The 27430-nt window shown below is 47.0% G+C and overlaps 1 protein-coding gene across 1 annotated transcript in view; it reads left to right on the forward strand.

Annotated features, from left to right (window-relative positions):
* ADCY7 (adenylate cyclase 7) overlaps positions 1 to 27430 on the forward strand; it is a 95396-nt gene that overhangs the window by 64695 nt on the left and 3271 nt on the right. The window contains 9 exon segments of the mRNA XM_015419257.1: positions 1133 to 1192; positions 2216 to 2245; positions 4139 to 4296; positions 7429 to 7510; positions 12947 to 13102; positions 16414 to 16560; positions 18304 to 18411; positions 18882 to 18996; positions 24977 to 25101. Of these exon segments, the coding sequence (XP_015274743.1) occupies positions 1133 to 1192; positions 2216 to 2245; positions 4139 to 4296; positions 7429 to 7510; positions 12947 to 13102; positions 16414 to 16560; positions 18304 to 18411; positions 18882 to 18996; positions 24977 to 25101 (981 nt within the window).

A 27430-nucleotide genomic window follows, 5' to 3' on the forward strand; every position in this document is an offset into this window, starting at 1 on the left:
TGAAAGACCTCTGCTTGAGAACCCTGGGGGGAGCCGCTGCCAGTCTGAGTAGACAATACTGACCCCGATGGGCCAAAGGTCTGATTTCAGTATAAGGCAGCTTTGTGTGTGTTCATTATCCAATACAGGTGAAAGCAGCCAATATTTCCTGTTGTTTTATTGTCTGCTGCTCCCCCAGGGGGAAAATGAAAATGAAAATTGAGATTTTTTAAAACAAAGTTGGCATTTTTGCAGTCAAAGCGAAGTTTAACTTTAAAAAAAATGAAATCTATTACACGTAACTTCCGCAGCACGTAAATGTGGTAGACTTACAACATTTATAACTCCACAATTATTGCAAGTATCACCAGTGTCAGAGTGAAGAGTATCAGTCCGCTGTAGCGTAACCAACGACACACACTGAGAATGAAGACAGGAGGCTTCGCCAGACTTCTGCCTGTTGTGATGTCCAGATACGGGCATCTTAACAAATTGTTTCTGTCCTAGTACCAAAGATGGCTAAGCTTGCTGTTGGGTTAGTGGTGGCGGGGGTGGAAAATGCCATCAAGTGGCAGTTGACCTACGGTGACCCCCGTAGGGTTTTCCAGGCAAGAGACATTCAGAGGTGGTTTGCCCTTGCCTGCTTCTGTGTCACGACCCTGGTATTCCTTGGGGGTCTCCCATCCAAATACTAGTCAGGGCCGACCCTGCTTAGCTTCCGAGATCTGATGAGATCGGGGCTAGCCTGGGCCACCCAGGTCAGGTGTTGGGTCTCAAATGCTGTGGCGGTGCACGAAATCGCTGACTTTGCTGTCTCCGAATCTGAGTTCCAAGAGGTTTTGCAGCAGTGTGCATTGGCCGCTTAACAATACTGTTGCAAAACAGTTCTTGAAGCGGCCGTTTACTCATCGCCCTAAATGAGGAAATGAGTTCCACGAACGTGTGTCTCAGTTCCCCCCCTCCAGGATTTTTAGTTTTCCCCTGTTTCAGTTCTCGGGAAAGGGAAAAAGAAAATCCCCCTCCCAGCCAAATGTCGCCTCTCCAATCACTCTCTTCCTCCTTCCCTTTTCCTGCTTTGACATGTCTAGGCCATTGCTCTTTGTAAGTATTTGAATTCCTGGGTTCACTAACCTGCTTTTAATGCTTTCATCAGCCAACAGCCCAGCACACAGGAAACTATACTGCATCATCTACTGAGGAATCAGCCACCCCGGTAAGTAAAAAGTCAAAATTTTGTGTCATAGATAAATAGCTTTGTTCGACAGTGTACGTTTGCAGGTTTTCCAGAATTCCCCATTGCCAGAGTCTTGATCACTTGGCGCACAAACTCCATCCTAGTTTCCATCTCTTTTCTCTGTAGTGGGCATGCCGTTGTCCACTAGGACCAGGAACCTGGTCAACTGACTGCCTATAATCTGACCATGTGGTATAGCCCTACCTTTGTTCTTCACACAAAAAAAAGAAAAAAAGAAAAGTGAGGTATAGCAAGGATGAGGGGCTCAGGCTAGATCCTGGTTTCCTGCCTTAAATTGAAACAGCAGCTAACAGCGGTACCATACTCCAGTGAGGAAACCTGTGGCTCTAATTCATGGCCAGCTGTAATGAAATATAGCTACGATGGCTCAGGATTACCCTGACCATAATACATAGGGTTTCCAGGCCATGCCTGGCAACCAATAGGAGGGCAGGGGGGCACATCACTACATCATTTCTGGATACAACCTGGAAGAGACAATGGGTAGTTCTAGGAATCCCCATAGACCATAGAGTTTCTGCAATTCCTAGAGCTACCCGTTGTCATTTCTGGGTAGTACCCAGCAGTGACACAATGGCACAGAGGCCAGCAATGATTTCTCCCCCCACCCCTTGGAATGGTGGTGGGCAACCAAGACAATCAGCAGGAGGCCGTCCCACCATAGCGGGAGGTGTGGCAACCCCAGTAGCAAACCGATGGTGCTAGAAACACGCCATAGCCCGTGAACGTGGCCTGAAGGTTTGTCTTCCATGGGAGCTGTCCATGGAGGAAAAGGCACTATGTGGGCAGCATTGCTATTCTGGGAGAAGTTTAAATACGAAGTTCAGAGGTGGTCAAGTTTGCTCTCTCCTCTCCTTTGCCATCCCCACCTGGAGGTACCATTGCAGAAATATTGTGTTGGGTGTGTTAGCTGGAAACTTGACCAATGTTTTTCTCTCTCTCTCTCTCTCTCTCCCCCCCCTTCCTCTCCTGGCAAACCAGCTGGCTGAGAATAGTGTCATAATCTACTCGGTGAGTAAAGTTTACTACAAAGTGTAAGTTGCCCGTTTTAGATTCCCAAGCCCATCTTTTTGGACTTGAGAGATGCTGTGTCCTCCTCCCTAAGGTATTTGTTACATGTGTGTTAACGTCAACCCTATGAATGAATGACCTCCCAAACATCCCACTGTCCAAAGCCTTACTCGGATCTTGCAAACTGAGGGCCTTTGTGGCTTCCCTGATTTTTTTTTTAATAATCTATTTATTAATCCCCCCCCAAAAAAGAAATACAAGTACATAATTTTAGGCACATCTACAAAATCATAGTAAATTCATTAATCTCTTATATCTGATGTTATTCCAATGAAGTTACATATCACGCATTTCATACCTTTTTTTCTCCTGTATTATATCTATAAAATCTTCCAAATTATCTAACACGGAGCCAAAAACAAAAGACTTAGACATTTAATTATCCCCATATCTGCCACTTATTTTTTATATTAATCACCATCTTAACTTCTATTAAGATTCCTTTGTTATTCCCTTAATATTCATTCTTTTCTTCACCATTCATACATGTATCTCAATCAACATGTACATTCTCATACTGAACTTGCCACCCTTCATCTTTGTTTTATGCCATGTAATACACCGGAGCTGCGGTGGATTCCACTTGTGGCTTCCTTGATTGAATCCATCCATCTCGTGTTGGGTCTTCTGTTTTTCCTGCTGCCTTCAACTCTTCCTCGCATTATTGTCTTTTCCAGTGACTCATGTCTTCTCATGTTGTGACTTTGTACAACAGCTTTGCACAACAGTTTCCATGTTTCCCAGCTTGTACCTGTCTCTGTGGTCTCCTGCTATGTCTGGGGGAAGGACAGTGTTTGGAGAAACTCACAAGTTCCTTGAGATACATGTGGGCCAGTGTTCCCTCTAAGATGTGGAGTCTTGTGAGCAAAAATTCTACTTTCTGAGCTACAGGCATTAAAGTTGTGAGCGAGCGATTTGGCCACTGCATAAATTAGTTTGCTCTGGAGCCCTCCTTCCTGAGCGAAGGCAAAAATGTGTGAGCCAGAGGCTAAAAAACTGTGAGCTAGCTCACACTAACTCAGCTTAGAGAAAACACCGATGTGGGCACTGTTCCCTCTAAGCTGAGTTAGTGTGACCTAGCTCACCGATTTTTAGCCTCCAGCTCACACATTCTTTGTCTTAGCTCAGGAAGGAGGAGGGCTCCATAGCAAACTAATTTATGCAGAAGCCAAATAGCTCACTTACAGCTTTCATGCCAGTAGCTCACAAAGTAGAATTTTTGCTCACATGACTCCGCAGCTTAGAGGGAGCATTGCACGTGGGTTTCCCCAACTGGCCCTGCAAGACTGTTTCAGATTGGGGAAATGGTGTCGGAGGAAGCCTGGATCCCCTTCTCCACACGTACCACAGTTCTAACCCAAACTGGGTACAAGACCCATGGGAATTGAGGAGAGCACACAACTGTGTTCCACATGACAGAGGGTAGAGATCCCAGACCTAACCTGTGGGCTGTGTAAAGTATGAAGACTGTAAACTCCTCAGTTTGGTGTAGTGGTTGGGAATGTGGACTCTAATCTGGGAGAACCGGGTTTGGTTCTCCACTCCTCCACATGCAGCTGCTGGTGTGACCTTGAGTCAGTTGCAAGTTCTTTCAGAGAACGGCAGTTCTTGAGAGAGCTCTCTCAGCCCCACCTACCTCACAGGGGGTCTGTTGTGGGGAGGGGAAGGGAAAGGGATCGTAAGCCGCTCTGAGACTCCTTCGGGTACTGAAGGGCGGGGTATAAATCCAATCTTCTCTTCTTCTTCAGGGCAGAGATCTGTCTTTTCTCCATATCTTCAAAGCACCATGTATTTGATGGATTTCTCAGACCTGTCTGAATTTTTCTTTTCCAGTATTACACCTATTGCTGCCTCCTGGGGTTTATTGCTTGCTCCGTCTTCCTCCGGATGAGCTTTGAACTCAAACTTATCCTTTTGTCGGGAGGCGTTGTTGGATACTTCATCATCTTTAATACCTGGCAGCTGCTGAATGTGAACAACACCACCCAAAGGTACGGTATCTCTTCCCCCTTTAATAACGCTGTCTCCATAAGCTCATTGCAGTTGTCGATTGCAGTGTCAAGAAGTGACCCATGACATCTGAGAGGAGGTAGAATCCTTCTGGAGTACCGTGACATTTTAAAAAGTATTCCAGCCATTCACCCTTCTAAGCTTGTTGACTTCAGTGGGCTTAACAAGGGTGGAATTCTGCTTGGGACTGCACTGTAGGATACCATCTATATTTTGATAATGGGTGTTGTCTGGATCATGGCTGTGCTAACCTTACGAGCACGTATTGGCTTGCGCCTGTGACATCCCGATGATGGGATACGAGTCCTGCCCTGCCCTCCACACTTGCAGTTTCCTTGAGATTGTGAAATACTCAGCTGTTTTTCTCATACCTTTATTTCTCTATTCTCCCCCCCCCCCCTCCCAGGACGTTGTATCTCTCTGCTCTCTTGTGCTCGAAATGCTAGATTTGAGTCCAGTAGCACCTTAGAGCAGGGGTGTCAAACATGCAGCCCGGGGACCAGATCAGGCCCCTGGAGGGCTTCCATCAGGCCCACAGCGGAACTGGCCACCTCCTGCTTTCAGTTCTGCTGCTGCTGCTGCATCGTAGCTTGCTTCGCCAGACTCTCTTAATCACTCAGCCATTTCATGTTTTAACCTGGGTCCTAGACTCAGAACGCTCAGCATGAGATTTCTGTGGTGAACATTAATAAATCTAAAGTAGGGTTGCAGCTTACAGAGCTAATGTTTTAAGCATGTTTTTATTTTAAGTAAAAAAAACTTTGTGTTTGTGTCCTTTATAAAGTTTATATCTCCGCTACCTGGCGTCACATTTTATGACTCACATGGCCCGGCCCAACAAGGTCTCATTTATGTCAGATCCAGCCCTCATAACAATGAGTTCGACACCCCTGCCTTAAAGACCAACAAGTTTTTCAGGGCATAAGCTTTCAAGAGTCAAAGCTGCCTTTGTTAGTGTTGTAGCAGCTCTTTCTTAAATTGGTGATTTCAATTTATTAGAACAGAATACGTAACAACACTGAACACACAGAACCCCAACTTATATACAGTTTGGAACTGGCTAAACCACACCCCTAGAACAGTAAGGTCCAATCATAAGTGAGTGCTTAGGACCAATAGGGTTTGTTCCCGCTGAAAGTCATCGTCTTCCCTGATTGGTCTATTGCACAATGGCAGCCAATCAGGCCGTTGGTTTCAGGATACTGAGAGTCTAGGGAGCTTGTGACTGAAGCTCAGGCTCATTCTACAATTCAGGCTATCCATATAACACAATACATAACAGTTAGATAGTGCTGACCAGAGGTCATTTCGGGGGGGATCGCGGGGGATCGCAGTCCCCCCGGGTGAGGTACGGGGGGCGGGGCACATGACGAAGCCCTGCCCCCTGCTTCCGGCCGCCCCGCTTCCGGCCCTCATTCAGCCAGGAGGAGGCAGGAGAAGAGGGAGGGTAAGTTGCTTCCTCCCTGCCTCTCCCCACCCCTGCCTGTCTGGGGCCAGGGAGGGCCTTTGCGGGGCTTCCTTGCACTCCCACCGGCCTTGCAGGTCCACCGCCAGGCCCCTCATGGGGCTCGGCAGTGGAGCTGCAAGGCCGGCAGCGGCGGCCGGGACCGTTGGGGGCGGGGTGTGTGGCCTTATGACACACTTCTGGTGATGTCAGGGGGTGTGGCATATGCTAATGAGTTATGCTAATACGTTCCCCTAGCTCTTTTTCTACGAAATGACCCCTGGTGCTGACAGAGCAGGGAGGACACCTGTGTTCAAATCCAACTCAGCCATAAAGCTTGGAAGCCCTTGGGCTCACTATATATTGATGTAACGTTAGCAGTATGCAACTCGATTACTACCTCTGATGGAAGAGACACACATCCAGACACATTGGATATTTGTTACCAGAACAATTTGGAGAGCCTATGCAGTTGCCGTGAGAGATTATCCATGGCCTGCTTCTAGCAATTGCACATGAACTTCTAGCAATTGCACATCACATGAGAAAGCAACAGCTGGCTCTACAGAAAATCTTTTTTCATATATTTATTTCTGGATGTGTGTTGTTTTACAATAGTAGTATTGACCACTGAGAAAGGCCCTGAGGGGTCAAAACATTAAATGGTCCACTGGTCATAAGCACTGTTCCCTCTAAGCTGAGTTAGTGTGAGCTAGCTCACAGTTTTTTAGCCTCCGGTTCACACATTTTTGTCTTAGCTTGGGAAGAATGGCTCCATAGCAAACTAATTTATGCAGTAGCCAAATCGCTCGCTCACAACTTTAATGCCAGTGGCTCACGAAGTAGAATTTTTGCTCACAAGAGCTTAGAGCAGGGGTGTCAAACATGCGACCCAGGGGCCGGATCAGGCCCACAGTGGAACTGGCTGTCTTCTGCTTCTTCTTCCAGTTCTGCTGCTGCTGTGTCATCGTAGGTTTGCAGCTTACAGATACACACCTGAAGAGCATACTCAAGACTGCAACAGCACAAATATTTTGATGCAGTAATTCAGAGCAAGAGGTGTCAGTGATCAGACACTGTTAAATAAACAAAATATCACAAGAGAGCTAATGTTTTAAGCATGTCTTTATTTTAAGTTAAAAAAAAACCCTTTGTGTTTGTGTCCTTTATAAAGTTTATATCTCCGCTCCCTGGCATTACATTTTATGATACGCATGGCCCGGCCCAACAAGGTCTCATTTAGGTCAGATCCGGCCCTTGTAACAAATGAGTTTGACACCCCTGGCTTAGAGGGAGCATTGGTCGTAAGATATACCCATAAATTGTATATGTGGAACTAACAGCTCTGTGTGTACAAAGCTTTAAGAGTCTGATATTTGGATCATTTCCTTTAAGCTATTTTATCTTTTACTAATGTGTACACCATAATAAATATTTGTGTTTTTATAATTGATAGCTTCACCTTCGTACATCACAGTCATGGCCTTGCCTACCCAGTCAGCCTAGCCTACCTCATAGGGTTGGTGTGAGGTGAAAATGAATGAAGGGAGAACCGTATATGCAGCTGTAAGGCCCTTAGAAAGAAGCACAGGGTAAAAATGCAATAAATCCTGTCTCAGATCTGTACAAAAAAGTAAAACAAATTCCTGTATTATGCTTTTGTTTTTAGGTTTATTATGAAAGACCCAAGAATAATGACCAATTTATACCTGGCTTTGTTCTACATAACCCTGGTTCTTCTGTCAAAACAGGTACGGATTCCGGGACTGTTTTCTTGAATCTATTGCAGTAGAAAAGAGCAAGAGTCCAGTCGCACCTTAAAGACTAACAAAATACATGGCAGGCTGTGAGCTTTCGTGAGTCACTGCTCACTTAATCAGATGCAGCTGGAACGGGAGTCCATCTGCCCTATTTATTGGAAAGTGGAGTGATTCCAGATGCCAAATGACATTAGCAGGCAAATGATAATAGCAGGTGAATAGCAATAGCAGACGTGATTGGATTTAGGTGAGATATGCAGAGGGGGTAATAGGCGTGGAGAAGTCAGCATTGGTAATGAGACGGGAAACCTAGGTCTTGATTCAGTCCAGGTGGATGCATTGTCTTGAGCTTCCTTCCCAGTTTCAATTCAGCAGTCTCTCTTTCTAATCTCCCTTTGAAATTCCTTTGTAAGAGAACTGCTCTTACTTCAATCTATTGTTAGCCTTATGACTTACTGAATGGCTCTTTCGATCTGATCTGGGTAAATTGCGGAAAAGTTGAAAAGCCGTTCTAAAACCAGCCTTCTGCAGGGCGGAATTCACACATGCTGCCTAAAGTGCTTTTCAGCCTTTCACCCACCACTGGTGTGCACATGTGGAATTCACTAAATCAGGTTTCTGAGAGATGAAGTACAGAAACGTTACCTGCATTCAGTTTCTGCCTCTGTTGGTGCATGGGAAGGCGGGTGTACAGTCATTTCATCGGAGCGAGAAGGGAGTGACCAAGAAGCCCTACATATCATGCCTGGACACACACACCCCAGCTTGCAGCTGGCATTAGTGGGAGGGGATGTCCATCCTACCTGTATGGAATAAGCAGTCCCATCCCTGTAGTGACTGAAACATCTGGCTGTTGAATGTAAGCCTTCTCCCCCCCCCCCCCCCCGCCATCAAGTCATAGCTGACTTCTGTGACCCTGTCGGGTTTTCAAGGCAAGAGACATTCAGAGGTGGTTTGCCCTTGCCTGCCTCCGCCTAGCAACCTTGGTGTAGTTTGGTGTAGTGGTCAGGAGCATGGACTCTAATCTGGGGGAACCGGCTCTGATCCCCCCCCTCATCCACATGCAGCTGCCGGATTTCTCTGCGTGTTTCTAACACTGATGTGCCCGTTCTGTTTATTTAATAAAAGCGAAAACTGTTTTCAAAGCAGTTTATGATATTCAGATCTCTCCAAGTGGCTAGGAGCGTGGAGAACCAGGTTTCATTCCCCACTCCTCCACATGCAGCTGCTGGTGTGACCTTGGGTCAGTCACAAATTCTCTCGGAGCTGTTCTCTCAAGGGCAGTTCTCAGAAAGAGCTCTCTCTGCCCCGCCTACCTCACAGGGTGTCTGTTGTGGGGAGGGGAAGGGAAAGGAGACTGTAAGATGCTCTGAGACTTCTTTGGGTGGTGAAGGGCGAGGTATATACTCAGTCTCCTCCTCCTCATCCTTCTTTCTTGGTGGGCTCCCATCCAGCTACTAACCGACCCTGCTTAGCTTCTGACATCTGACAAGATCAGGCCAGCCTGGGCCACCCAGGTCAGGATACGCTTAGCAACCTATTTCTGGAGGGGGGGGGACAGCGTTTCTGCCACTATACAATGAAGAAGGAACAGCAGCTAGAGGGTGGGGGAGATGCCGTGTCTGGTGTGGCTCATTACACCTGTTGTAGACCCAGGCAGAGGTCATTTCCTGCAGGAGCGCACAGGAGCGGAGCTCCGGCAGTAAAGAGCCCAGGGGGCGGGCACATGCAACAAGCCCCGCCCCCTGCTCCCAGCAGCCCTCAGTCAGAGCAAGAAGCAGCCAGGTAAGATGCAGAGCCCCCCCACCCCAGCCCAAAACAGTCCAGTGGCACTTTTAAGACCAGGTTTTATTCAGGTACAAGCTCTCCCTCCTCTGCGAGGACAGATCTGCATGTCCCTCCCCCCCATAGCTAGCAATCCAAAACAGTCCAGTGGAGCCTGAGCGTTGGGTGTTGCCTTCTGACACACATCCGGTGATGTCAGGGGGTGTGGCATATGCAAATAAGCTAATGAGTTATGCTAATGAGCCCCTGCACCTCTTTTTCTACGAAATGACCCCTGGGCCCAGGGGAGGTTATGGGGATTGGGGGATGGAGCCTTGCTGACCTCTTCCATGGGATCCCGGCAGAGAGCTGACTGACCCCCCCACACCGGCATAACTCGGAGCCACACCAGTTCAGTATATTTCCCCGGTGCACCTGTGCAGGCCAAAATCTGGGCGAGATCAGCCACAGAGTGTGGACTTTGCCCTCCCTGTGCTGTGTTACCCTCAACGAGCCGATGTGTGGCTTTTGTCGTGTTTTCACATTACACTCCATGTTCTATTGAAGCAAAATGTTATTACTACTCTTAGCCATTAAGAATATAATTGAATATGTAATGTAGATTTGGAATGGTAGATTTAAATGCAGTTCTTTGTTTTGGGGGACGAGGAAAACCCTCTACGGAGCAAAGATGCTTTAAAATTCAACTCCACGCTTGAAAGGGGATGGAAAGGGTCTAAGGATGGGATCTGCACAGATTCGGGCACATCCGTCTCCAGTTCGAACATATTTATTGCCTATGTTGCCTCCCCCCCCCCCGAACCGAAACAGATGATAACCAGGAACCAAACTTGTCATTCTTTTGATCTGTTAAAAAATGTCTCCCCACTATTTTGCGTGCAAATGTAACAAACCACTCCTATATATACAACTGTGATCAGTAATTCCATTTCATCGTCTGATGAAGTGTGCATGCACACGGAAGCTCACACCTTGAATAAAACTGTGTTGGTCTTAAAGGCGCCACTGGACTCTGACTATGTTCTTTTACATTGCTCTGTGATTCCTGGGTAGGCTTGGGAGGCCGGAGAGCTTCAGAGTTCCACGCATGTGCACGGGATTCCGGTAGCTGCTGGGTGGCAGAGAGAGACGTTTGTGGTAGGCTTGCCAAGTCCCCCCAGGGGGCGGGGAAACCCCTGCCCCAGAGGCCCGTTCCCCGCTGCTGGTGGATCGGGCCCCGGGGGGAACCCCACCCCGACGTGCGCGTCACCCGGAAGTGACGCGACCACGCTGGGCACGCTGGGGGCGGGGCCACGGTCATCCGAGGGAAAACTCTATGGTTTTCCCTCAGACGGTCTTGGCCCCGCCCCCAGTGTGCCAGGCGTCGTCACGTCACTTTTGGGTGACGTGCGTACGGCGCGCACACGCTCCAGCCACAGCGCGGGAGTCCCCCGGTAAGGAACTATTTCGACTTGGCAACCCTAGTTTGTGGGGATGCGAGTGGCCCTTTCGCCGCGTGTAGCCATCAAAGGGAAGCGCCGTGTGCGGCTCAAGTCTGCGGGAATATTAACATTAATAACAACGGTGTTGAACGACTGCCAAGGCAATCTGGGGGGGAAATTGGCACTGTGATTTGGGATAAATAATTAAGTACGGTTTAAAATAGAAATGTGGCTCCGGGGAGCACATTAGACTGTAATGATGCAGCCTGAACAGAGAGGGAAGTCTCCTGCCATTTGTTTTCGGCGTGTGATGGTGTTTCATGGCTTCGTCTGATGTGATGCACCTAACTGTGAGACCGTTCAGAAAGGCACTTTGAAGGACGGGATTGTCTGCCCGGTCGCCCATTTCAGAGGGTCGAAGGAACAGCGGTGGCTTTAGAATGCTGTCCTAAGACAAGTTGCGCCCTTCTTAAACCCATTGAAGTCGATGGGCTTAGAAGGGTTTACTCTGTACCCCTTCGAGGTACAGAAGAGTTTATACCAGTAACAACAGAATTAAATCGTGTTTTAGTGTCAGTTGCTGTTCGTCCAGGGGATAGCTACAAAAATGAACTTAAGACAATAAAAATCACATGGTCCCAACGTTCTGTTCTCTGCTGGGGAGGGACCAGGGGTCAGTGGCTGAGCATCTGCTTAGGTCCCAGGTTCAACCTCCAGTGAAAAGGATTAGGTAGTAGGTGATGTGAAAGACCAGTACCTGTTCCAAACTCCAGTTGAACTAGACGTTTTTTGGAGGAGTCATGTGGCCCTGTGGTAGAGCATCTGCTTGGCATGCAGAAGGTCCCAGGTTCAATCTCAGGCATCTCCAGTTAAAAAAGAAGGGTTCAGGTTGTAGGTGATGTTACAGATCTCTGCCTGAGACCCTAGAGAGCCGCTGCCAGTCTGAGTAGACCGTACTAGCCTTGATGGACCAAGAGTCTGATTCAGTATAAGGCAGCTTCATGTGTACAAGAGATTAAGTATTACAGTTACAGTTCTTGTTATGGTAGAATTACCAGATGTCCTCTTTTTAGAGCCAGTTTGGTGTAGTGGTTAAGTGTGCGGACTCTAATCTGGGAGAACCAGGTTTGATTCCCCACTCCTTCACTTGCAGCTGTTGGATGACCTTGTGCAAGCCATAGTTCTGTCAGAGCTGTCCTTGAAAGGGTAGTTTCTGTCAGAGCTCTCTCAGCCCTACCTAGCTCACAGGGTGTCTGTCGTGGGGAGGGGAAGGGAAGGGAGATTGTAAATTGCTCTGAGACTCCGAGTGAAACCTAATCTCTTCTCTTCTTCTTCTAGAGGACATGTCCTCTTTTTTTGGTGTCCATCCTCTTTTGGGTTCTTTTTCAAAAACTGATGAAAATGTCCGCTTTAGGGGTCAGAAGGTTAGGAATATTCCTAGTTAGTAGCAATCAGGGCTATTTTTGGGCAGGAACGCACAGGAACGGAGTTCCGGCTGGCTCCTGAGTTGGCCACACCCAGCAGGAACTCATTAGCATAATAGGCCACATCCAACAGCAGAAACTCATTAGGATTGGCTACAGTAGGTGTGTGTGGCCTAACATGCAAAGGAGTCCCTGCTACAAAAAAAGGCCCTGGGTTTTGACAACAAACAAGGTCAACAGAATAAGAAGCAAACAAGGTCAACAGAATAAGAAGCAAAAGGTGGGTGTGGCTGGATGAGCACACTTCTGGCAGCACGGGACTGCGGCCTAGTATGCTAATGAGCTGTGGTGTCAGGGGTGTGGCCTAATATGGTAATGAGTTTCAGCTGTTGGGTGTGGCCTATTATGCTAATGAGTTCCTGCTGGGCTTTTTCTACAAAAAGAGCCCTGGTAGCAATGATCACAGCTTAAACAGTAGGGTCATTTAAAATGAGATGTGTCATAGCGATCGCTCGTCCGAAGTAGTCAGTCGGGATATATGTCCTCTTTTGTGCTTTTCAAAATATGGTGACCCTATTTTATGGTCTCAGTCGCCTGCCGTCGGTTAAGTATTCCACAATACCTTGGACTGAGAGATTTCCTTCTCAGGTCCTCACAGATGGATTTCTGCCATTGCGTAGCGGAATTAGCCACGTCAGTCTTGCCGTTTTAACTGCCTTGCATGTTGACAGTATTCGTGACTGCAGCAGGTGGTGGTGATGCTGATGGATTTCCCCAACTCTCCCCCTTGTTTGCAGATCGACTATTACTGCCGGCTAGACTGCCTACAAAAGAATAAATTAAAAAAAGAGCACGAGGAATTTGAGACCATGGAGAACGTCAACAGGCTGTTGCTGGAGAACGTCCTCCCGGCCCACGTCGCGGCCCATTTTATCGGGGACAAACTGAACGAGGTACAGAACAGTAGCGCTTTGCCATTGGACCACACTTCGGCTTTTGCTGCTAGGTAACCGTTGTTTGGTAACCTCCAAGAGAGCTCACATTTGAGGCAGTCAACCTTGTGCTGCGCACTCCTTATCCATTTCAGAATCCATCCGTTTCTCCTTCTTTCTTTCTTTTTTTGAGCCCCCGGAGGGGATTTTTTATTATTTTTTATCAAACTACAAAACTACTACAGAAAAAGGGAAGGGGTGACTACATATATAGGATAAAGCAAAAGAACCCACTACTAACTAAAAACCCAAGAGAGGAGATCTTCACTAGCTTAGTTACAGCAAATCTTCACTTCACTTAGATTCTTATAAACTGAGGCAAACATTTGTATTACTTTCTTTTTCTTTAACTCTTAAATTTAACTGTCTAGAAACAGTACCCCCCCCAATCATTCCCCTTTCAGAGTTCTCAAAGGCACAATTCAGAGTCCTTCAGCCTTCACTTCTCCTTTCCTCGTCTCTTCCGCAGCTTATAAGGACTTTTTGGAGCGGCTGCCCCTTGCTCTGTCAGAGAGTCCTCTCCGGAAGAACCCGAGTCCAACTCGCCACTAGACTTGCTGCCCTCTTCCGTTTCTCCTTCTGAAGAAGAGATGCCTCACCGGCTCAGACCAGTGGTTCGTGTAGTGCAGTATCCCACGTATGGAGGGCCAACAAATGGGGTTTAGAAGCCAAGGCCTTCCCTGATATTGCTTCCTAGTACTGGTATTCCAAGGTTTACACCTCTGGATAGGAAGGTTTCCTTTAGTCATCGTGGCTGGTGGCCCACTGATGGACCTCTCCTGCACGAATCTTTCTAATCCCCTTTTAAAGCCATCTGTGCTACCAGCTATCCCCACACTCACTGGCACTCCACAATAATTAGTTCATTACTTCCTTTTGTCAGACCTGAATCCTACTGCCTGTCATCTCTGTTGAGCGCTCCCAAGCTCTATTGTCATGAGAGAGGGAGAGGTTCTTTCGAGCCACTTTTTGTGGTGGTGAAAAGTGACGTCAAGTCGCAGCCATCTTTTGGCGACCCTGTAGCATTTTCAAGGCAAGAGACGTTCAGAGATGGTTTGCCATTGCCTGCCTCCACGTCACAAGCCTGGTATTCCTTGGAGGTCTCCCATCCAAGTACTAACCAGAGCCGGCCCTTCCCAAGATCTTTTTTTTTTAAATTCCCCGAAGCGGAGTTTTTTATTGGTTTTTTCCACAAGACTACAAACTATAACTGAAAATATAGGAAGGGAAACTACATCTAAGGAGAAAGGAAAGAAACCCACGAATAACTAAAACCCCAAGAATGGGAGATCAATACATCAGCTTATCTCAATGTTAGTCTAAATTGCTAATAATACATTGAACATAGTCAGTTATGCTAGGTTATTTATCTTTTAACCATCTATTTATCTGTTTCATGAAACCCTCAAAGCATCCCAAAATTATTACAGAATTTTCAGGCACAATTCAGAGTCCTTCAGCCTCTATTTTCTCTTGTCTTTTCTTATCCTCAATTTATATGGACTTTTGGGGGCAGCCGCCCCCTTTTCAGAAAGAGAGTCCTCGTCAGAAGACACCGAGCCTAACTCGCCCTCTGATTTGCTTTCTTCTTCCTCTTTCTTGTCCTCAGCTGGTTCCCCCAGCTGTGTTCTCAGAAACTCGCGTGCTTTAGGAACAGAGTCAATCTTTTCTTTTTTATTGTGGAGCTTGAAAATGACGTCTTCTGGAATTAACCATCTGTAACTGATGCCATTTGTTTGTAGAAAAAGGATTAGTTCTTTATATTTCTCTCTCTTCTGTCTTATTTCAAATGGGATATCTTTTAAAATTCTGATATTGTTGTCCCCAATTTTCAAGGGTGTTCCCGTGGTTGCTTTCAAAATAGAGTCTCTCACATGTCTCTTCAAGAATCTGACTACTATTTCCCCAGGCAGATTATTCTTCTTGATGTATAAGGAATAGGGCCTGTAGACCACATCCATCTTGCTGTAAAGATATTCCGCTTTCAAATCTGTCATTGGGGCTATTGCTTCACTCAACAGTTCCTTCAGATTCTCTCCTCTGGATTCTGGGACCCCTTGGAACCGTAGGACCAAATTTGCTTTCTCCATTTGCAGCAGTAAAAGTTGTGACTCTTTCGTAGCTTGTTTCAATTACAGCTTTTGCACCTTTTTCTTAACTCTTTTAGTATTGGCGTCCATTTCCTTCACCTTCTCGGCCATTTGCTCCGTTGCTTTTAAAGATTTAGTCAGTTGTAGCTGCTGTGAAGCCAAACTCTGACCTATTGTTGACAATTGCTGCTTGATATTAGTCATCTCGTCCAGCAGAGGGCACAAGGAGTCTGCCAGCACTTTGGAAAGCTCAGTGGTCTCGTCTGTTCGAGGACTGCCCACTAGTTTCACTTTCAACAGTTTGTCCTTATCTGGTTTCTTCCCCGCCATCTTTTTGGATTATTTACTTTTCTTAAAGTTGCTAAAGTCTCAGAAATTCGCCTTTGCGCTTGTCTGCGCTCTGGTAAGTCTCTTAAAACAGATTTAGACGCTTATTCTTCCGCTCCCCCCTTTAGTTTCGTGTTTTCGTTTATGCGTTTGGGAGGGGCCCCTCCCCCACTCACTTTGCGTCGCTCCTTAAGGGGGCAGCTTAAAAAAAAAATCCTCATGCTCGCTTCAACCCGACTCACAGTTTGTTGCCGGCCATCCGGCCACGCTCGGCATCCGTTTTTCTCGCCCGATCTCCGACGCTTGTCCCGGTCAGCAGCTCTGAGTCCATGTGGACACTCAGCGGCAGGACCTTTGGGGCGGAGGAGCACCTCAATTCTCTGGCATCACGCCGGCGAAGAGGTCACCCCTCAAAAGCCCCATGGCTAGGAGCCTTTTCCCAAGGCTCCGGGGGGGGGGGGTTACGGCACTTGTCGCACCCCCTCCTACATGCTGATGTGCAGATCACATCCCCGGGACGTCTGGGAGATGCGTCTGCCTGCGTGTCGCCATAAACCTGAAGCCTTTCCAAGATCTGATGAGATAGGGCTAGCCATTTAGGTCAAAACAGCTCCCTTTTTACAATTATATAAATATCTACCTGGTCCTTACCTCTCTCTCCCTGATCTCTCCCCTTTCCCCTATTTTTGATTTGCCTTCCTTTCCCCTTAAAATAAATGATAAAAAAATAAAATTAAAAAACAATGGCTGTTCCCCCGGTGTGGCCAGCTGCAGGCTGGGCTCTGACCTGGTCTTTGCTCCATAGATGGCTGTGAGCAGCATTGTTATGAAATCCTGTTTCTGCATTCCATGCAGGATTGGTACCATCAGTCCTACGACTGCGTCTGCGTCATGTTTGCCTCGGTCCCGGACTTCAAGGTGTTCTACACAGAGTGCGACGTCAACAAGGAGGGACTAGAATGCCTTCGCCTACTCAACGAAATTATTGCCGATTTTGACGAGGTATTTTTGGTTCGGTTCCAGTTCATAGGGCCCTCTTAATGCTGAGAATAGCTATGGAAGGAGCATTTTACACCTAGTCTGACCTTTTGCAGTGAAGATAGGCCTTCTTGTCCAGATGCAGATGGGAGGAATGGGTAGGCTGTGCCGCTAAGGGCCACATTTGGAAAATCCCTGGTGCTAGGAAGACTAAATGTTAATTTTAATGATTTGGCTGCATAAACCGCAGTGCTTAATTTTACACCTAGCGTGTTCAGACGTTGCTGTTATCCGGCATGGCAATATGTGAAGCTTGAAGCTTCTGAGTCCAGCTCTTTCCACACATGCCTTCAGGGGAAACTGATGACAGCAAGAGCAGGCAGCTCTGCTGTGTGAGCCCCTAGGCAGCCAAGGCACAGAGAATGGCCGTTTAACAGCACCATTTTTAGTCATAATGACACAGTGGAAATCCACAAACAAATTCTTCTTTAGATATATTATATTGTTCTCTAGAATAAAAACTGTTAAGAGGAAAAAGTCTCCTCAGTCTCAAAGTTGAAGTGAGGAAAAAACACAGAGAACAGCAGTGGAGATCTTCTCTCTGTGGCCGCAAAAAGAGAACTGAGGGAGTAGCGCCCCTCCTCCTGGTCATGTGAGCATTTTGGCGGGAAAGCGCCAGAGGGAGGAGGGGCACTCCTAGTCTGTTAGAAAGCTTGGGAATCTTTTCCGTGGCTGGCCTGCAACTGCGTAGTCCCCATATGGAACTGTACAGAAGCTACAACGATGAACATGTATTTCGTATTCCAGTATCTGTAGCAAAATATATGGATGCTCCAACTGCATGTAACAGAGGGAGGGGGGGCCTCCTGATACCTTTGGTCACCATTTTGTGTGAGTGGGGCAACATAGGTGTTTTCCATGTGCATACAGCTTTGTTATGCACAAATATTTCCCCTCAAGAATCTGGGGTCCGTTGTTTGCACATATCAAAGCCGTATGTATATGGAATATACGTGCATTGCCCATTCACATGGAACCACGATGATGCATATCTGGGGGGCACATTCCAATAAGAAAAAGAGGAGTGAGAAGAAATCCAACACTGCGGTGGTAGCTGCCACTGGAATTCACCGCCACAGGAAGTGGTGGCGGCTACAAGCATGGACGGCTTCAAAAGGGAATTAGATAAGCATATGAGCAGAGGTCCATCAGTGGCTATTAGCCACAAGGTATAGATAGGGGCTCTGGGGCAAGTGATGCTCTGTCTTCTTGGTGCTTGGGGGGGGCAACAGTGGGAGGGCTTCTAATGTCCTGGCCCCACTGGTGGACCTCCTGATGGCACTGGTATTTCTGGCCACTGTGTGACACAGGGTGTTGGACTGGATGGGCCTTTGGCCTGATCCAACATTGGCGTCTCTTATGTTCTTATGAAGCAATGTTATTTTAATCTGCCCAGCCGATTGGATCCCCAGTGGCCAATCAGAAGCCCCGTTGGGTGCCAGGAAAGGTGTTGGGGGCACCATGTTGGAGACTCCTGTACTAGAGAGTCATCGCCCAGAGCCCTATGACAGTAGGGATGGGGGCGATTCATAAATTTGATTAATGATGATGATGATGATAACAATAAAACTCTTAAAGAGTTTGAGGGGCTCATATTCTCATTCCTAATTTTACTGTGGAATTTAGCTTCCGATTGCAAAGCTGCAAATTGAATGAGTCTAGGAAATGTCTGGATTCTCATTTTGTTTTCCCCCTTTCCCCAAACAGCTGCTATTGAAGCCGAAGTTCAGCGGTGTTGAAAAAATCAAGACTATTGGGAGCACGTATATGGCAGCATCAGGGCTTTGTGTTACGCCGGGCCAAGAGAACAATCTGGTACGTTGCTTAGTGCAATAGCCATCTCGGGAGGATTGTCGAGGGAAGGGGGTCCCCTGACATTGTTAACACTGTGAGTGCCTTTGGAATTCTGATACGGCACGGTGGGCGTGGCCACAAAACGGCAGACACAAAGTGGCTGTCGCGGCTTACCTTCCGTCACAGAGTGAAGATCCTGGTGCTGTGGTGGCAGCTGCTGCGAAAGCAATGTTTCCCAGAAATCTGCACAGCCAATCAAATCTCCCGTGGCCAGTCAGAAGCCTTACTGGGCAAAAAGCCCCACCTGGTGGGGACCAGATTGGGGACCCCTGGTCTAGGGGTGTCGTGTGTATGTTCTGTGGCCGAATCATTTTGCCACTTTAATAGAGGTCTCTGCTGACTCCACTCTGTATTGGTGAGCTGGCGGCATTCCTCTCGTGCCTGAGCTCGAAAGCTCTTTTAACGCACCCACCCCCTTCCAAACCCCTCAGGACCAGGAAAGACAGCACGCTCAGATCGGCATCATGGTGGAGTTTGCGCTGGGCTTGATGACCAAACTGGACGGCATCAACAGGCACTCCTTCAACAACTTCCGTCTCCGAGTTGGTAAGTTGCGTCTTCTCCTCCTCCTCTCCCAAAGGGCAGGAGGCAGGCAGGTGGCAGGCTGGGTTATCTTTAAGAACTCCACTCTGGCTTCTTCCCCAATATTTTGAGCCCATGGATGAAACTCTGAAGCTTATACTGAATAATGCCACTGGCCCATCAAGGTCAATATTCTCTATCCGGCTCTCCTGGTTCTTACTGCTGCCTAGTCCTTTTAACTGGAGATGCCAGGGATTGAACCAGGAACCTTCTGCATGCAAAGCAGGGGCTGTTCCACTGAGCCACAGTCCCTCCCTGCCCTGGATGCCAGATGTTCTCTTATACCTTTCTATGTTATAAAGTGATGTATGGCATTCACTGGTAACCGTTTTCCCATAGGTTTCAGTGCCTAACCTTAATGTGAATGAACAGCCGCAGGTTGGATCCAGCCAACTTTCCCACTCTATGTAGAGAGCCAGTGTGGTGTAGGGGTTAAGAATGTCTGACTAGCATCTGGGAGGCCCAGGTTCGAATCCCCACTGGTGCCGTGGAAGCTCGCTGGGTGGCCTTGGGTCAGTCACGCTCTGTCAGCCTAACCTACCTCTCAGGGTTGTTGTGAGGATTAAAGCAGAGGAGACCGATACAAGCCGCCTTGGGTCCCCACTGGGGAGAATGGTGGGGTATAAATGAAGCAAATAAATAAATCACATCTACTTCCATACTTACAGTCCCTGTTCTACATGGCTTTTGACCTGTGACCTCCAGCATAGCTTTTTGGTGGCCAAAGGGGGACCCTTCCCTCCTTTTATACCAGCTGAAAAGCCGGTTCAATCTTAAGTCACAACAGAGAGTCCTGTGGGAGAAATGTTTGCCAGATGAGGTCTACGTCCACTGTCCAGCGTCCTTGGATAGCTTCAGTAAGCTTGCTTCCTTTTTGGAGAGCTCCACCCTTGAATGGCTGATGCTGGGTGATGACATGAGCATGACACAGCAGCATGGTCCATCGTAGGAGAGGCATTCCCCGCTTCGGTTCCCCCCCCCTCAAGAGACTGCTACTTCTTAAATGGCGTCTCTTTACGACACTAACCAGCGACGTTTTCTCCTCTATCGCTGAGTTTTGATGGGCTCTACTCATAAGCTATTAAAAAAATTAAAAATCAGAAGTTGCGTGGACTCTAATCTGGGAGAACCGGGTTTGATTCCCCGCTCCTCCACTTGCACCTGCTGATGTGACCTTGGGTCAGTCACAAGCTCTGGCACAGCTGTCCTTGAAAAAGAGCAGTTTGTGTCAGAGTTCTCTCAGCCCCACCCACCTCACAGGGTGTCCGTTGTGGGGAGGGTAAAGAAAGGAGTTTGTAAGCCGCCCTGAGACACCTTTGGTAGTGAAGGGTGGGGTATAAATCCAATCTCTTCTTCTTCTTCTTTTACCTCACAGGCTGTCTGTTGTGGGGAGGGGAAGGGAAAGGAGTTTGTAAGCCGCCCTGAGACACCTTTGGGTAGTGAAGGGCGTGGTATAAATCCAATCTCTTCTCTTCCTCTTCTGTTCCCTGTCCTACTCCCAAAATGCTGCTTGAAGCAGCCTGGTTCACAGAAGGGCCACCAAAAAAGGCTAATGGTACATGGGAACACTGGGGAGCAAGAAGAAGAGGAGATTGGATTCATACCCCGCCCTTCACTACCCAAAGGAGTCTCAGAGTGGCTCACAAACTCCTTTCCCTTCCCCTCCCCACAACAGACGCCCTGGGAGGTAAAAGAAGAAGAGGAGATTGGATTCATACCCCGCCCTTCACTACCCAAAGGAGTCTCAGAGTGGCTCACAAACTCCTTTCCCTTCCCCTCCCCACAACAGACACCCTGTGAGGTGGGTGGGGCTGAGAGAGCTCTGACAGAAACTGCTCTTTTTCAAGAACAGCTGTGCCAGAACTACGGCTTCCCAAGGTCATCCAGCAGCTGCAAGTGGAGGAGTGGGGGAATCAAACCCGGTTCTCCCAGATTAGTCCGCACACTTAACGACACCAAGCTGGCTCTCAGAAAGAGCCTGATCTGTTTTAAACCTGGCTGAATCGGCACTTGAGATTCAAATCTTTCTTGTTCTTCCAGCAAGTGAAAATGTGTATGAGGACCTTAACCCTTTCAAAGCTAACTCCAGTTAAACCTAAAATAATCCGGAGTAAGTGCTACGGGAAAGCCGAGAAGCTTTCAGTTAGTACCTGCGAGATTTCCTTCTCAAAGCTCAACGCATAGCATGAGTTTATGTAATAAGATTTATCATTCTTTTTTTTGTCCTACAAATGAATTTTTTTTTTAAATCTAAAAGACCTAGAACACCGTTGGGCAACAGAATAAGCACAGTCGTAAAAGATGCGGTGTCCTATTTTTTGAAATGTACCGTTTCTTGATAGGAAGACTGAGGTTTCTTTCCCAGGAGTGTTGTAAAAAAAAAATAGGGGGTCATTTAAAATTTTTCAAACATAAGAACATAAGAACATAAGAGACGCCAATGTTGGATCAGGCCAAAGGCCCATCCAGTCCAACACTCTGTGTCACACAGTGGCCAGAAATAACAGTGCCATCAGGAGGTCCACCAGTGGGGCCATATAATATCCTTTTTAAGGTGTGGTGCCCAGAACTGCACACAGTATTCCAAATGAGGTCTCACCATTGATTTATATAGGGGCATTATTATATTGGCTGATCTGTTTTCAATACCCTTCCTAATAATCCCCAGCATAGCATTGGCCTTCTTTATTGCAGTCACACACTGTCTCGACATTTTCAGTGAGTTATCCACTACAACTCCAAGATCTCTCTCTTGCTCAGTCTCTGCCAGTTCAGACCCCATCAATGTGTATTTATATTTAGGATTTTTGGCTCCAATGTGCATCACCTTGCACTTGGCCACATTGAACCCCATTTGCCATGTTGACGCCCACTCGCCCATCCTTGACAGATCCCCTTGGAGTGCCTCACAATCCTCACTGGTTTTCACCACCCTGAACAACTTTGTATCATCCGCAAATTTAGCCACTTCACTGCTTACTCCCATCTCCAAATCATTAATGAACAAGTTAAAAAGCAGTGGACCAAGTACTGATCCCTGCGGTACCCCACTGCTTACCACCCTCCACTGAGAAAATTGCCCACCTACACTCACTCTCTGTTTTCTATGAACTAGCCAGTTTTTGATCCATAAAAGGACTTGTCCTTCTATCCCATGATTTTTGAGCTTACTTAGGAGCCTTTGATGAGGAACTTTATCAAAAGCTTTCTGGAAGTCAAGGTAAATAATATCTATTGGATCCCCCTTGTCCACATGTTTGTTCACCCCCTCAAAGAACACTAACAGGTTAGTGAGACAAGATCTTCCCTTACAGAAACCGTGCTGAGTCTGCCTCAATAGGTTTTGTTCATCTATGTGCCTACTAATTCTTTCCTTAATAATGGTTTCCACCAATTTACCCGGTATCGACGTCAGACTGACTGGCCTGTAATTTCCCGGATCTCCTCTGGAACCCTTTTTAAAGATGGGAGTGACATTAGCTACCTTCCAATCCTCAGGAATGGAGGCAGATTTTAAGGAAAGATTACATATCTTTGTCAGGAGATCTACAAGTTCACATTTGAGTTCTTTCAGAACTCTCGGATGTATGCCATCTGGGCCTGGTGATTTTTCAGTTTTTAAGTTGTCTATCAGTTTTAGGACCTCCTCTCTCGTCACCTCAATCTGACTCAGGTCTTTCAACACCCCTCCTGAAATCAGTGGTTCTGGAGTGGGCAAGCACTTCTCATCTTCCACAGTGAAGACGGAGGCAAAAAATGCATTTAGCTTCTCAGCCATTTCCCTATCATCCTTCAATACTCCTTTTACCCCTTGGTCGTCCAAGGGCCCCACTGCCTCCCTGGCTGGTTTCCTGTTTCTAATGTATTTGAAGAAAGTTTTATTGTTGGTTTTTACGTTTTTTGCTATATGCTCCTCATATTCCCTTTTTGCCTGCCTGACCTCAGACTTGCATTTTATTTGCCATAGCCTGTGTTCCGTTTTATCAGCCTCACTGTGACTAGCTTTCCACTGCTTAAAGGAATTCTTTTTACTTTTTACAGCCTCCATTACTCTGTTTGTTAACCATGCAGGCTTTTTCCTATACCTGTTTGTGCCTTTCCTAACCTGCGGAATATATATTTTTTGAGCTTCTAGGATCGTAGTTTTAAATAGATCCCAAGCTTCCCCAATTGTTTTGACCCTTTCTACTTTTCCTTTCAGTTTCCTCCCCACGTGTCCCCTCATATCAGAGAAATTACCCCTTTTAAAGTTAAAAATGGTTGTGTGAGTCTTTTTGGCCAATTCTCTATTTGTACAAATGATGAACTCAACAACATTATGATCACTGTTTCCAAGCGGTGCAATCACTTTTACATCTCTCACCAGGTCTTGAGTGTTACTTAGGACCAAATCAAGGATCGCCTCTCCCCTGGTAGGTTCCGTGACCATCTGCTCCATAGCACAGTCATTTAGAGTGTCTAGAAACTCAATCTCTTTTTCCCGGCTAGAACACATATTGACCCAATCAATGTGTGGGTAGTTAAAATCACCTATTATTACACAGTGTTTTTGTCTAGTTGCTATCTTTAAGGCATTCATCATTTTATAATCCTCCTCTATCTTTTGATCTGGTGGGCGATAACAAACTCCCAGTGTTAAGTTTCCTTTTGGCCCCCCTATTTCAACCCATAGAACTTCCAGAAGCGAATCCAATTCACTTAGCCTCTCAATCTTTCTAGACTTTATACCCTCTCTGACATACAGAGCTACCCCACCTCCAACCCTTCCCCCCCTATCCTTCCGATATAATATATAACCGGGAATCACTGTGTCCCACTGATTTTCCTCATCCCACCAAGTTTCAGAAATACCCACAATGTCTATTTTTCCCTCCGACACCAAGCACTCCAACTCCCCGATTTTACCTCGGACACTTCTAGCATTTGTATAGAAACAGCTGTAATTTCCCTTACAAGTTAAGCCTGCATCCTTCCTCTTGCTATCTCGAGTCGTTGTCCGGCAGTCCATGTCACCAGCCATGGCCTCTGTGGACAATTTCAATCCACCTCCCTGTAGAAAAGCAACAGGTACCCCCTCATCTCTCTGAGATGAGCCAACCCGAACCAGAGACTTTTCATCTCCTGTCGGCTTTCCCCCAATATTCAGTTTAAAAGCTGCTCTGCCACCTTTTTGATTTTAAGTGCCAGCAGCCTGGTTCCTTCTCGGGACAAGTGGAGACCGTCTCGCCTGTACAGCTCCCTCTTGTTCCAAAAAGTATCCCAGTGCCTAACAAACCTGAACCCTTCCCCCCTACACCATCGTCTCATCCACGCATTGAGACTCCTGATCTCTGCCTGTCTCTCCGGCCCTGCGCGTGGAACAGGTAGCACTTCTGAGAAGGCTACCTTGGAGGTCCTGGACCTAAGTTTCCTGCCCAGCATCCTAAATTTCTCCTCCAGGACCTCACGACTGCATTTCCCCACATCGTTGGTGCCGACATGCACCACGACCACTGGCTCCTCCCCAGCACTATCTACCAGCCTATCTAAAACACGCGTAATGTCCGCTACCTTCGCACCAGGCAGGCAAGTCACCATACGGTCAGTACGCGGGTTCGCCACCCAGCTGTCTACCTGCCTAAGGATCGAATCACCCACTACCAAGAGCAGGTGATAGCAAACCTTTTGTGTATAACCTTTTTTTCAGGGAGGGGAGGCATCTTAGATTTAGGGTTGTCTTTCAGGCAAACATTAGGTAGTGCTTCTTTTCTTGGTGCTGTACAAGTGGGGGGGGGGCATTGTGGTGGATGTCCAAGAGATCACTGGCCCTAATTTGACGTTTACATGACCGTGTTCCATGGCACGGAGCCACCATTGTGAGACTGCCTCCTCCTCCCCGCTGTCATTCTGGTTTCCTGGATCCCGAACGCTGACTTAATCTTCTCTTACTTTCTTGTTCACCCAGGAATAAACTACGGGCCCGTGATCGCTGGCGTGATTGGTGCTCGCAAGCCTCAGTACGACATCTGGGGAAACACCGTCAACGTTGCAAGCAGGATGGAGAGTACTGGGGAACTTGGAAAAATCCAGGTAAAAAAGAGACACATTCACCCCCCCCCCCCCCCCCGGAAGGAAACCTGCATCATGATTAAATCGTCATCCCTTTTAGGGCGGGCCACCATTGTAAAGGGCCAACCACAATGAGAGTGTATGTAGATAATAATAATAATTATTATTATTATTTTAAAAACAATTTATTAGGATATATTAAAAAGTCAAACACATATCAAAACTTATATTGTTATACATCCTTTCTCCCTTTCCCCCCTCCCCTTTCCGGCTTCCCACAGTGCTCCAACCTCCAGCCCACATCTTAAGTTCTCTTCAAACCTCCTTTTGTTGTTTTCCACATCTATAGGTAACTTATCCTTCAATTATATTTCTTACATATTTATCCTTTTTTCTACAAACTTTAGTTTTCAGTAGTTATCAAAGCAAAGCAAATTGTTCTTTGCATCCCAATATTTCTCTAAATATTCTTTAAAGTCTTTCCAGTCTGCAAAAAATTCTTCTGCCTCCAAATTGTTAAGTTTTCTTGTCATTTTATCCATTTCAACCATAAAAAGTAATTTCTTTATCCATTCCCCTATGTCAGGGACCTTGTTGTAGATAATTATTATTGACAATAGACACTGCCACCATTTTTTTTTTAGTACTTTGACATCTATGCTACTGGCACTTATGATTTTATACAATGTGGTTTTACTTATTTAAATGCAAGCCACCGTGAGCCTGCCCAGGCGGGGAGGGCAGGATGCAAAATAAATAAATAAATAAATAAATAAAAGATGTGTCTTGTGCAATGCCCCCTCTAAGCTGTGGAGTCCTGTGACCAAAAATTCTACTTTGTGAGCGACTGGCATTAAAAGTTGTGAGCGAGCGATTTGGCTGCTGCATAAATTTAGTTTGCTCTGGGGGCATCCTTCCCGAGCTAAGGCAAAAATGTGTGAGCCGGAGGCTAAAAAACTGTGAGCCAGCTCACACTAACTCAGCTTAGAGGGAACACTGGTCCTGTGTCCGATGAAGGAAGCCTTGATGCTCAAAAGCCTAAACTCTGGAAATCTTGTTGGTCTCTAAGGGTGGTATTGGACTCCAATCTTGCTCTTCTACCACAGACCGACACAGCTACCCACCTGAGATTATTAATATTTGTTGCAGGGTCTGGAGCCTCACGGCACACCTGGGGGACAGGTGGCCAGGGCAGGCTGGGCAATGGTCTGGGTCCAGGCCCAAGGCACGGAGGATGTGCACTCTTCGAAGCTCTGTAGTAATCTCCTTTATTCGTTCCCTGGTGGGTCTGAGGTTCACGTCGCCCAGCCCAGTTACAGAGCATCAATTGTTGCTTCCTCCATTGGCCTCACCGTGTGCAAAGTAGTGCACATTGGAACCAAAAATCCTAACTATAAACATACATTGGTGGGGTCTGAACCAATGCTCTAAGCTGTGGAGTCTTGTGAGCAAAAATTCTCCTTTGTGAGCCACCAGCACTAAAGCTGTGAGCGAGCGATTTGGCTGCTGCATAAATTAGTCTGCTCTGGAGCCATCCTTCCCGAGCTAAGACAAAAATGTGTGAGCCGGAGGCTAAAAAACTGTGAGCTAGCTCACACTAGCTCAGCTTAGAGGGAGCACTGGTCTGAACTGGCAGTAACTGACCAGGAGAGAGATCTTGGGAGTCGTGGACGATAACTTACTGAAGATGTTGGCTCAGTGTATGACTGCAATAAAAAAAGGCAAATGTTATGCTGGAGACTATTAGGAAGGGAATTAAAAACAAATCAACCAGTATCATAATGCCCCAGTATGAATCAATGGTGCGGCCTCATTTGGAATAATGTGTACAGTTCTGGTCACCACGCCTCAAAAAAGATATTAAAGCATTGGGAAAGGTACAGGAAAGGGGAACTGAAACGATTAAGGGGATGGAACACTTTCCCCATGAAGAAGGTGAAAGAGGTTAGGGCTCTTTCGCTTGGAGACACGACGACTGAGGGGTGACATGCTAGAGGTTTACAAAATTATGCATGGATAGAGAAGGCAGAGAAAGGAAGTACTCTTCTCCCTTTCTCACAATGCAAGAACTCGTGGGCACTCAAAGAAATTAATTAGCAGTGGGCTTAGAACAGATAAAAGGAAGTCCTTCTTCGCCCAAAGAGTAATTAACACGTGGAATTCACTGCCACAGGAAGTGGCGGCGGCTACAGGCATAGACAGCCTCAAGAGGGGACTGGATGAACATACGGAGCAGAGGTCCATCAGTGGCTATTAGCCACAAGGTACAAATGGAACACTCTGTCTGGGGCAGTGATGCTCTCTATTCTTCATGCTTGCGGGGGGGGGGGGGGAACCGCGGGGGGGGTTC

Source organism: Gekko japonicus, unplaced genomic scaffold, assembly GCF_001447785.1.
Source record: "Gekko japonicus isolate JY-2015 unplaced genomic scaffold, Gekko_japonicus_V1.1 scaffold111, whole genome shotgun sequence".
Taxonomy (NCBI): domain Eukaryota; kingdom Metazoa; phylum Chordata; class Lepidosauria; order Squamata; family Gekkonidae; genus Gekko; species Gekko japonicus.